The sequence below is a fragment of the Hippocampus guttulatus genome, chromosome 5 (assembly GCF_054856545.1).
Source record: "Hippocampus guttulatus isolate MCC_2025c chromosome 5, RoL_Hgut_1.0, whole genome shotgun sequence".
Taxonomy (NCBI): Eukaryota; Metazoa; Chordata; class Actinopteri; order Syngnathiformes; family Syngnathidae; genus Hippocampus; species Hippocampus guttulatus.
This window is the reverse complement of record NC_141265.1, coordinates 2,650,545-2,663,009: the sequence shown is the minus strand read 5'-3', so window position 1 is coordinate 2,663,009 and position 12,465 is coordinate 2,650,545. Positions and strand designations below refer to the sequence as shown.

The following is a 12,465-nucleotide window of genomic DNA, read 5'->3' as shown; positions in this document are numbered from 1 at the left end:
TGATGGAAAACGTTTTAAATTGCATGCTGCAAAGCATCCTGGGAACTGACGTTAGTCGTCGGCGGATCGATAATATTATAGCAAGTCAATATCAATATCAGATTGATACTTGCAAGATGAGATCAACACAGGATTTTCTGTTTTGCTGTCGTTTGTTTGATGTTATCTGTAAAGCACTTTGTTATTTATGAAGTACAATGTAATGGGTACTCTTCTAAATATATCATGATAAAGCTGTTTCCAGATACATACGTTTGCAAAACGATTATACATCAATTATACATATATATATATATATATATCATACCTGTCAACTTTTCGGAGCGCCAACCTGTATAAACTACCAAAAAAATCCTCATAAAGAGCAAAAAATCCTTATAACATACCAAAGCATTTTACATGTCAAAATAACGGCAGAAAAAAACCCACGAAATTTTCAATGATATTTATTGTAGATCTCCATAATACAATGTCTGGTTAATGTCTAATCATCATTCTACTTAGTGGCATTACTGTGTTCAGAGTTGTATTCCTGCGTTACTTTTTTCACCAACTCCAAATGCTGCCCATCGGCTCGAAGTTACAGCATCAATTCATATTACTTTGGAAATGAAAGCATTCGAGTAGACTAGCACCATTCTGGGCAAAAGCAAACGGAACTACCTGTTAGGGGGAAAAAAAAGAAGGACATTTTCAGAATCCGTATGATTTGTGCGATATGGCCATATACGTAAGATTCACCACAAAATCCATATGAACTATGGCTAAACCGTATGAGTTGACAGGTATGATATATATACATATATATATTGATTATACAAAATGGTTATACAGTACATCATATACAAAAGTAGCTGTCAGCCAGCAAGCTCATATTTGGATATTTAGTTTGTGTGAAATTATATTTTAGTTTGTATAGAGGGATGTAAAACTATGTGTACTTCTTCTCATGGCCCGGATTAAGTATGGCACACTCTTAGTGTGTAATTCTGGAATTACTATTCTCATATAAGGATTGAACTCAAGTATGGCTGCGATTGGTTGGCAAAGAGTTCAGGGTGTACCCTGCCTACTGCCCGAAGACAGCTGGGATAGGCGCCAACACACTAGTGACCCTCGAGGGGATAAACAGATTAGAAAATGGATGGATGGATGGAAATCAAGCATGGTTCTCTCTCAGGGTTAAACCTAAAAATGACAATTCTCGTAAAAGGGCCAAAATCAAGTATGGCAAACTCTGTTGTTTAGAATTGCAAAAAGTCATGCCAATTGTCACGGGACTTAACTTGTTCAACATTATACAATCCATTACTTCAACAGACATGGCGCATCACTTACATCATGTGCGCTCATTTTCACTGCTCAGTTCTTTGTGTGGCATGTCGTCATTCCTCTTGACACCGTTGTGATTGAAGTGAGTGAAGAGTGAAGTGATTTGTACATTGTCAGACATTTATCGCAATAAACTCAATTACACACTGTGATGTTTTCCAGTAATTCAAATGCACATAACAGGTGCACAACTTCTGGGTTTTTGCAGTGTGGCGAGACATTGGATATTCTATTTTATTTTGTTGTTTGAAAAGATAATGTAAAAATTTGGAGTTTATTTAATCATGGCGCAAAGGGTCATTCCAAATACTCTTTCCAAAGTAGTAGGTTGTCACATGGGAAGAAAAACCTGTTTCATGATGCAATGACAATTGAAGTCAATCACTGCTCTCTGAAAAAAGTGGGGGATTTCTAGCAGATTCACATTTACTGCCTTTATTGAATGCACAACTTATGTCCTATGATTCCATTGAGACATATTCAACCCTGGAGGGGATATATTTAAGACAACTTTTTGTGTGGAGAGCTGTCAGCTGGGATTTAAAAAGAAAAATGTGATGCTTACGTTCCAAAAACGTGGAACTCAGATGAATTTATTTATTGTATGAATTTATTCATCTGTATATTTAGGTAGAACTCCTGAAAAAAAAAACTATTTAAAAAGTAGTCAGTCATTAATTATGCACGAAAACAAACGATGCTTCCATTAAGTGAAATACCTAAAGACCCGTTTAACCACTAAGCATGAGCCTTGACAGGGAGTGCTGCGTGCGTAGATTAACAGAATTTGACATGCCACTCCCAGGTTGAGTCACGCGGTCAAAGGTACACCCATTTCATAAGATGTCTTTTTTTATTGATGGTGGTGGTGTCAGGTGAGGGGGGAGGTCCTACCCGTTCCCCTGCACTCCAACTCCTTTTCAAAAAAATAGTCCGTGGCAAATCTTTCAGAAAGAGTTTTATTGTTCCAGTTACATTGACACACTTCAACAATAGCTCTTGAACATACAGGAGAGGTACAAAAATAGAATACTGTACCTACAATCCTATGTAGACAAATATCAGACTTCAAAAGGTATTTTAAAATGACTGTCTGACAACATTGAGCACTCAGTGGGATAATTCACAACCGAAAGCGTAACCACGTAATTTCGTCAAACTTCAGAAGTACATAGACATAGCAGCAACATATAAATTAATATTTTAATCTAAAACTGACAGCCCTTCACCTTGGGGGGGAAGCGGGTGGACAAAACAGTAACACTTAAGACAAGCGTCCTCAAAGCTTCAGTGCTGTCATTAAGACATCTTCAGCAAAGCGCCATGATGCAGCTGAATAAGGCTAGCATTCAAAGGGCTGATTGAAAAATGTCTCTCCTTCATCGTTTCAGAATGTATGTGTGCTCCAAACTCAAAACACGGAATAAGTAAAAAAAAATAAATAAAAGCATCCAATTCATCTGTGCTAGTTGTATCCAAATCCCAAATCCAATGACAAAAGCAGACGCAAAGTTAATCCACATTGTTTGCCAATGGAATTCCATTTCGAACATTTCATGAAACGAAGATTTCAGAAACATTTCGGGTGGATGGAGTAACGGACATAAATCTCAGTAACACACCTAAAGTGCAGTTAATTCGAGCACCTACGTCAATCACTCACAGTAACAACAGCCAAAGTTCTACAAGAGACAAATGAAAACATCTCAACCAGTTTGGATGTAAACCTAATAAGTTAGGATATATATGCTCTGTAAAACTTTGCCAAAAAATGCAAATGATGTAACTCATCTTACTCTTTCGCATTCATCGTCCTAAATGTCCAGTGTTAATTCAACAAATCCACATTTTCATTTGCTCAACCAACAAAGTAATTCCTGAGGCATCTGAGAGTCACAGTCACTACGCAAAATACTTGTGATTGTACCTGAAATGCTTTCAACAGAAATGAGAAGGCATTTTTCACCCCAGTCAGTCACTACGCAAACTACAGAAAAGTACTTTGATAGTTCCCTGAAATGCTTTCAACAGAAATGAAGGCATTTTCCGCCCGTCACAGTCACTTCACAAACTCCACAACACACTTGTGGTAGTTCATTGAAACGCTTTCGACAGATATGAGAAGGCATTTTTCAGCCCAGTCAGTCACTACACAAACTACAGAAAAGTACCGTACTTTGATAGTTCCCTGAAATGCTTTCAACATGAGAGAAGGCATTTTCCATCTGTCACAGTCACTTCACAAACTACACAACACATTTGTGGTCGTTCATTGAAATGCTTTCGACAGAAATTAGAATGCATTTTTAACCCCAAGCATTTGTTTTATTGCACCGTGCGATTTCACTGATGCGCACTATCAATGCCTGTGCATGCGTCTGCAAAAACTTGGAAGACGCACGACTGTGTCACAATCCGGTGGCGTGCACAAAACGTCACTACATCCGGTCATCTAATCAGAAGTATGGAAAGAAATTCCAGACGTTCTGCAAACAATTTGTCATGACTAGTTCTTTAAAACATAATGGCCATTTTCCAGTGCTTTCGCCTTGATTATCTCAGCCGTACGTCTTTGATCAAACTTCAGCAACGCTTTCAGCAGGTCATTTAAACTTGCGTCCTTGCCCTCCTTCTCCAACCAGATGTTCAGCAACTCGTGAATCCTGTCCTCATAGGGAACTGGTTCTTTGCTTTTGATCACATTGCTATTCAGCCCAAGTTGACGGAAGAACCTCTTGTAGTAGTCGATATCGACTTCCTCGAAATACCGGAAACACCTCCTGAGAGATTCTTCACCTGCGAATAAAGTTTAAATGTTTTCATTCAGCTATCTTGACTTTATTGTACTAATGGGTTACTTGAGCTGACTAGATACAAGTGGGTTTATGTTTGCTGGATGTGCATCACTAGTGTGTAAGTTAAAAAAACTAAAATAAGAGAATGTCTCAATTAAGTCATGTCAACACATATTGGTCAATGCGGCTGAGTGCATTGAACTTCAGTCAGGTACAAGATAAGGATCACTGGATCCCTGCCAGCTTTTTGGCACAATATGAGATATACAATATAATATTAGAGGGTGTGCTGGGTAAAAGCAATCTCGTCAAACAACTGACATTTAGTAGCCACACTTTGACGAATACAAAAGAATTGTGAAGACTTACCATTTATAGGAATCAGCTCATCCTCCTAAAAGACACAAAAGGCATTCAATTTCCAAATAAATGGTTGATATTCTTACATTAGGTCCATTCCCAAAAATGAAAGCATTTGTTTGCCAAAAAAAAAAAAAGTGCTGTTGAGTAACATGACCAATGCTGTGTTTACCACAACCTTTGCCTGTGACTCATCAGTTTCCTGGCAACACAAAGTCTGATCGACGGAATCGGAGACCAATGTGTAAGCAACGATGAAGATTGAGCAAGTGCAGTTTTGCAGGGAGGGGGGAAATATGCTGATGTTATTAAAACTCATTAAGTACCAGCCAATTCTGGATCAAGTCTGAAAAGACGTTTAAAAACGTCTTTGGGAGTGAATGAGTTAAGAAGTGGCCTCAGGTTCTTGGCTGTTAGTTGGTCATACAAAAAGTCTCTGAGGACGCACATTCCCCCCCCCGATACAGCGCTTGAATTTCATCCTCCATGGAGGCTGATCTTTGTAGAAATGCAGCAAGCAATGCCTACGTCTCAATAGAAATGAGTGAAGTTGCCGCAAATCAGGTGAAAGCTCTCTTCTAGTTCAACTTTACCTCCAGGACACGCAACTTGCATAGACCCAGCCTTTCACCAGTCAACTGGGATAAGCCTCAGCACATCCAAAACCCCAATGAGAATAAATGGTAAAGAGATGAGTTGATGTCATGAAAGTGTTCACATTCCACATTATTCCAATTTCAAGCACTTTGAATTAAAAAAAAAAAAAAACACAGTTGCCCTTGTCAACTTTGAAAAAAGCGGCATTAAAATGAAAACCTTTAAGATTTCACAGAAGCCTGAGAAAAAGGTGTAAGACGAAAGAAGGCATGAAGAGGTGAGAGGCAGGGCAAGAAGAATAAATGAAGCCAGTCTGAGTTTGCTGCTCTCACCCTCAAATCGGGCTGAATGGCAGTCAGAGACGCTCGGTGGGCAGAGGCGGGGAAAGCAGGGGGCACGCTGGTTAGATTTTGTTGGGAGTTATTGGCAGAGCTGTTGTGGCTTTCACACAGCGCTTGGCACTCATCCTCCATCGTGGCTGAGCTTTGACCTCTCACCCGTGGCTGAGAAAAGAGACTGGAGCATCCCGGCTTTTGGCTTTGTTCGTTGTTCCCCTCTAGCACGTGCTGCAACATTTCAAGAGACTTGGTCCATATCCTTTTGCAAAAAGTCTGTTTAAATATTCCTCCTTCCTCTTAATTATTCACAAAGTCATGCTGACGTGAAACTGACCTCAGCTTTCAGCTCGTTTCCCACAGAGCCTAAGGGGAAGATGCAACCACCAAGATTGTCCAAAATTTGGAAACAAAAAATTTTTTGGGGGTTGCACCTACCTCTTGCCAGCTTCTTCCTAAAGCAGTAAATTAGTCCACACGACACAAAAAGGATGAAGAGCCCACTGCACACAATAATGGCAATGTTTCCTAGATGCGGTTGGGAGGGGGAGAGAGAACCACATAAGCACCATGGGAAACATGACAAAGGTTTGAATATGTGTTACGGTTTTGCATATTTGATCAAATCGGAGCCATTAAGTTTTTGAAAACAATTTGAAACACGTATTAGAAGTCATTTGAGACCAAAAACAAGTGGTAAGTTTGATACTTTCGGCGAGGCATTCAAACTATTAGTTTCCACTATACCTGAGGCAGAGTCGGACTGCAGTGGGATTTTCTCGCACTCCGTGTTTGAGGTCGCACTGCAGTTGCGAACAACCTTTTCATCCTTCTCACATCTAATTTACAGCCAGGCAAACAACATTTGAAGCAAATAAAATACAAGTAAATCTAACCTGTCATGAATGAACAAATAGTACATCGTCACCTTGAACATTTATTGCAAATCTCGCATGCTTGTTCGGGTGCACAGAATCGTCCTTCTTTGCACTGACATTCGGTGTTTTGGGTGCGGTTACAAGGCCAGACAATCTCTTGATCTGCAACAACAACAACAACAAAAGGCCTTGTGTAATGGAATTTATGATCAAATCATTTGGAAAATATGTGACGGCCTATTTTTCCTCATTGCATTTAACTGTACAAAATTCACCAAGCAGAAATACCTGGACCGCACTTGGTGCACGTGATACATTGCGCGAGGTCATTGGCATGTTGAGTGTATGTTTCATCTGCACATTTCTCACACTGCCCCTTTTCACCCGGCGCAGTGCAGTCCGACTTCAAATAAGTACCTGAAACAAGCACGGAGCAGTCACTGTTTAACTGAGCATCAAAGTCAATTGGTCCCTTAGCAAGTGAGTCAACGAACCCAATTGTGCTAAGGTCAAGGACCTTTTCTTTGCGTGAGACACACCTACGGTGTCAGTGGACTAACACAGTCGAGCGCGCATTTGCCTTACCAGCTGGGCAGTTTAAGCAGCACAATTTGCCGTTCCAGTACTGCCCATCGCTGCAGATGGCTTCCTGCCGGGTCCAGATGCTTTGCGAGTCTTGGCCACCCGGAGGAAACGTGGCAGTGGATGCAAAAGACCAAATCAACACAAAAATGACCTAAGGGAAAAGGAGAGTCCCTCTTCAGCCAATGAAATAGCAATGGTTGGTTACCTCTCTGTTTTGTTAACTATTCATTCAGTGCCCTTTCTAATATTAAAACTACATGACCGACGCTGGCGGCACGATGGTGCCAGTCGGTCGACTGGTTAGCACGTCTGCCTCACAGTGCAGAGTTTGATCCCGGTTCTGGCCTTCCTGTGTCCTTGTTTGTCTATGTGTGCCCTGAGATTGGCTGGCAGCCGGTTCAGGGTGTCCCCCGCCTACTGCCCGAAGACAGCTGGGATAGGCTCCAGCATGCCCGCGACCCTTGTGAGGATAAGCGGATTAGAAAACGTATGGATGGATGATCAACATAGAGTAATGACTGAAAATATTCATATATCTAGTCATATAAAACCCAAACAAAAAAGTTAATCAAGCAGCTGTCTTTGTGAGACATGCGCATGGGTATGCTGGTGCCGATCCCAGCCAGTGGCACGCTCTGAAGGTCTTCAAAGGCTTCTGTGCTGGCCTAAACATTATCAAAAGCACCGAGATGCACTACAAACTTTGTAAAATATTGTATACATTTATTTCCAAGTCTTCTGTCTCCATTTTATAACGCGTCTTGGCTGTGCAGATGAATTAAAGTCGTTTCTGGGTTATCATGAATACATATACTGTATATTTTTTTTTTGTCCAATCTGATTTCCGCTTCTATTGTATGTGTTTCTATGCCAATGTAAACTTCCGAACAGCTTCGGACTCGGGAATGCCGTCGCCGTACAAACAACATGATCGATTTTTTTTCCGTCCCCTTCAAGCTTTCGGATTCAAAAAACAGAGCCTGCTTGAAGGCGTCAGGGAATATCAGCATTTTTCTGCCCTCCGATTGGTCCAGATATACTTCCGTGGGATTCAGTACATGAAGCCAGGACAAGGCAGACGTTTCAAAAAAGAAAAAGAAAAAAAGAAAAGGTTGACATTGTGAGGATAAGTCAAACACCTGAAGCTGGCTTGCTTATTGACCGGGTAAAGCATTTATTTGCCACTTCCACAGCAGCAACAACTACGTAGGTCAACACTGCTGGCAAAAGAGGATGAAAATGGTCTTTAAATAATGAGCGAGTACGATACATTTAATTGAATGGGTTTTTTTTTTTTTTAAATGTGTTTCCCAGCTGGCTTTGGGTGACACCGAGTACTCCTGGGACTGGTCACCAGGGGAAAAAATAAACAAAATAAAAGCACATGGCACCTATACTGTCGATCAAGGGTCACCAAGGATCCTATAAGTGGCCTGCAAGCCTGTTCCAAAAACAGATGCCAATGATGGGACATTGTTATTTTTTCGGTGTTTTATAAGTGATCATTTGACCATGGTTAAACTGGCAGAGATTTACTGTATAAGGAAAAAAAAAAGTTTTCCTGTACATTAAAAACAAAACCAAAAAAACTATCCTAGAGCTGTAAAAGTCATTATTGTCACCAATTTCAAAACAATAGAATACTAGGAGCCATCTAATTATATTTAAGAAAGATTTCCACCGTTTATTTCAAGTGCATGAGTAATTATTAAAAGTTGTGACTGTAATAGGTGTAAAAGTGTTATTCCAAAAAATAAATGCAGTCATTCAACTCAATCGTATGGATTAATGCAGTTTTATATAAAATTCGTATTACTGAATGCATCAATTTTCTTCTTCCATTTATATTTGATTAGCTCATCATAGCAAGAAATTAACTGTTGGCATTTAATCTCCCCCTCACCCCCACCCAAAAACAAACAAAGAAACAAACCTCGCCTGGAGGGCTGCACGATATTGGAAAAACATGCGATATGGATGTTGACTATAGCGATATTGACGTTTTTGCAATATTTAACATGGATTACATTTTTATTATCTAATATTTACATGCGGCAAAATAAGCAAGCTCAGACTGTTTTTCGCGAATCAATTGTAATTCCTCTCAATAATGTCAACTTTTGGGTGGCGATGGCATTTGGGTTTGCATGTGACTACCGGTAGTCAAATTCAGATGAAAGCATACCATTTCATAAGAAAAGGATTGCATGTCTTTGCAATATGCAAATTGCATTGGCCATTACCGTGATACATCCATTTTTAAAATGTTATTTCTTGTGCAGGCCTACTCCCTTGGTTGTACGGAGTACGTACAAGTATGGGACAAATGCTCATCACTCATTTACATCACGACATTTGACAGTGCATATTTTTAAAGCACGCGTTTTAATCAAGGTTCTACTGTGCGGGTCGAGGCTCCCAAATATCCCTGATGCTGCCATAAGGGCCAGTACAAATCTCCTTCCAAAAAAACAAACAAACAAACAACAAAAAACAACATTTTTTTGTTTTAATTAAAAATAAAAAAGTTAATTAAAACGTATGTGTCAGGTAAAATCCTTCCATAAGGCATGGCTTGAAAATGATATAAAGGCCAGAAAATGGTAAATTAAATATTTAATTAGATTTTACACTGGAAACGAAACCCCACACAGTATAACAACATTAAATGTGAAATATCCCTTATTTGAAACTTCCTGCATTCTCTTCTGAATATTCAGGGTCGATGCTGGTTCTGGCAGCCCACAACAACAACACTTAACGAAGGACCCTATTTATAACGCAATGTATTTAGCAAACTGGATGTGAGGATGTGAGGCTGAGTGACCAATTTAAGCAACACAGTCCATTCATCCTTGCGTTGCATTGATTGTTAATTTTTCCCCAGCCAAGGTGGTTTCTTGCAAAGCAAATTAAAGGCACAAGATGGGGCTGGAGATGGCTGCTTTTTTTTTTTTTTTTTTTACATATACTACTACTACTACTCTGAGGTTATAATGACAGTTTTAGCATATGCTGTATGCCAATTGTGAAACTCCCCGTTTTCAGTACATGTGCACATCTCATGCCCACCTCAACCTCTGAAAATAGAACGATCACCGCAACAATGGGGATTTTATGGACACGAAGACTTTTCCTTTCCATAGGCACTCAACTGTAGAGACAAAGCCCAACGTCACTTATTGGTCACAATATATGACCAATCATCCAATCTATCAATATTTTGGAGTTCATGGCTATCCAAAGCAAAAGTTTAAACACCACTTGATGTCAGAAAACTGCCATCAATCTTTCGCTAAATTTGTGCAGGCAGTCCTATTTTTTGCCCATCTCAACCGCTGCAAGTATTACAACCATCTTCCCAAGATTTCGGATTTTATGGAGTCTAACCATTTTCCTCCCCACATGCACTCAAATAAGCGTAATGTTGTTGAATGAGGAAATCACTTAACGTCCATTAAAATGCAAAGTATTGGGGTGATCATGATGAGATTTTCTGAGGTTGAAGTGGGCCTAGGTCACCATACGTTTCGGTGGCCATTTATTGCAGCTTTCTGACATTAATCAATGGTAAGTTTTGTTTTGCTCGCGTTAAGCATTTAATACTGTCCCCATTTAAAGTAATTGTCCTGAAGAAAAAATATTGGAACTACATCATGTCATTTCATAAATGAAGCGCAAAAAGAAAGTAAACAAGGTTATCGGATTTTGATCAAAACCGCTGTATTCATTCCAACATTAAAATCAAACACGCAACACAGGTGTATCTACCCCGGTCAAGGATGACGCCTCGTACTGATGTCCAAAAACGTTTACTCGTGGAACACCGTGAAAACTAAAACATATTTCAAACAGCAATCAAAATTAAATATCTTGAACAGGACATTAAATAAATAAACACAAAATGACATACCGTGTGCACCTTGGTAAACCGAAAGTAGATCAAATTACAGTAAATCACATAGACCACACGGTATCGTAGTTCTGTCTCTCTCTCTCTCTCCAGTTGTCTTCTCGATCTTTCTCTCATTCCTCGCTATCCACGGCACGTGGCCCGGAAGTGATTCTTAACAAAACATTCCAAATTACCTATTCAGAGGATTCAAAGAAAAAACATATATGAAAGTTCACATAGAAATACAAAATGCTTTGCAAAACAACAAGCCTAAAATAAATTGTATTTTCGTTGTCACCAACAGGTGTTCAATATAGCTATAGACATTATTGTGATATTTAAAATGTACCTAATGAAATGACATTTGAATGAGACAACGATACACGCGAGTGTGTGTGTGTGTGTATCTGCACACACGCACAGGCACACTCACACAAAATACCTGCACTACTTTCGTTCTAAACACTGGGTGGGATTAGCATCCATAAAATTCCCAACTTCCCATAAAGCTTTGAGAGTGATGATGAAATTAATGTGCACGATTCCACGCACAAGAAACGGAACATGAGCAGCACCTCAAGTTACGTTTGAGAAGCGGCTTTTCGAAGTTGGGGCAAATGGTTTACCCTCTCAAAACAGCGAGGAATTTCACAAGTCATCACCGGGAGATTTTGGCATGGAGGCGCTGACAAACTAACTGGAAACTCCCTCAAACAACTCATCTGTATTCAACTCGACTGGTGGATATCGAAGGGAGCTGGGGGAGGGGGGGAGGGGGGGGGGTCAATCTACTTCTTCTCGGCGTCGGAAACGTTAGAAAATCACCGTATTCATTCCACTCTTTAAGTACACGGTTCAAGAGAGCACGTGCTTTAGCGAAACACGGCGTAAAAAAAAAAGATTTTATCTCTCTCTCTCTCTCCATACTGCACACTAAAATTGGCGTTGTAATAAAGTGGAAAGAAAACTTACAAATGGGATTGTGTTCATTCTTCGGTGAATATATTATAGTCCAGAAGACACGAACCGGCAACACGTTCCTACTCTGAAAAGTTGTTGACTGACAAGGAAAAAAGTCGCAGGTGGGACTCAATTGCCTCAACTTTAATACGTCACGCAAAATGGGCGGGGAGAAAGAACTGTCAAGCACGTGAAGACTGGATAGATGCCACCAAGGGGAGGGGCGTGGGGTTTAAAGTGAATAAATATGGTATTGTACCCCAAATAAAAATAATTTCTGCCCCCCCTAACCCCATAAATAATAATATTTTTAAAAAACAGACATATTTTTTAAATATTCTGTTGCACTTTTGTTTGATTTCAGTTCACTGTTCATACCTACCGAATGAAGTGCCAATTGAGTGGAAAAAATAAAGTTGTACACCGTTTATGACATTTCTGTTGAAGGAGCCATCCTTCAACAGAAATTCATGATAACACATTTTAATCAGCACTACATAAGCAATTGATAAAAAGGGAACAAAAGAGCATTTTACGTAATTATTTGCATGGATGAAATGTACCAAAGCAACTGAGCAAAACTGTAATAAAAATTCCAAATACAGGTGTATGTACACTGCCCTGAAAAAAATATTGGAACAATGATGCCAATTCCTTCCTTTTTTGTTAACTGAAAATTTGAGACGATGACATTAAAAGAATAGCATGACATATACTTTCATGTATAT

General features: G+C 39.7%; 1 protein-coding gene across 6 annotated transcripts; it reads right to left on the bottom strand.

The window, feature by feature from the left end:
• Positions 1–2,272: 2,272 nt before the first annotated feature.
• On the bottom strand, positions 2,273–12,024 carry LOC147204638 (tumor necrosis factor receptor superfamily member 10B-like). Of its 6 annotated transcripts, none has more exons than XM_086111326.1 (10): positions 11,750–12,024; positions 10,796–10,971; positions 6,883–7,033; positions 6,586–6,714; positions 6,348–6,459; positions 6,167–6,258; positions 5,757–5,947; positions 5,417–5,650; positions 4,497–4,521; positions 2,273–4,128 (listed from the first exon to the last, which is right to left on the bottom strand). In XM_086111326.1, the coding sequence occupies exons 2-10, from the start codon at positions 10,910–10,912 to the stop codon at positions 3,839–3,841; spliced, it is 1,341 nt and encodes a 446-aa protein (XP_085967452.1). In that variant the 5' UTR covers positions 10,913–10,971; positions 11,750–12,024; the 3' UTR covers positions 2,273–3,838. The 6 variants fall into 6 exon arrangements, with proteins under 6 accessions (XP_085967452.1, XP_085967453.1, XP_085967456.1 ...); XM_086111327.1 differs by lacking the exon at positions 11,750–12,024 and having other exon boundaries at positions 5,757–5,785; positions 5,858–5,947; positions 10,796–11,743; XM_086111330.1 differs by lacking the exon at positions 11,750–12,024 and having other exon boundaries at positions 5,582–5,650; positions 5,757–5,785; positions 5,858–5,947; positions 10,796–11,743.
• Positions 12,025–12,465: the final 441 nt, after the last annotated feature.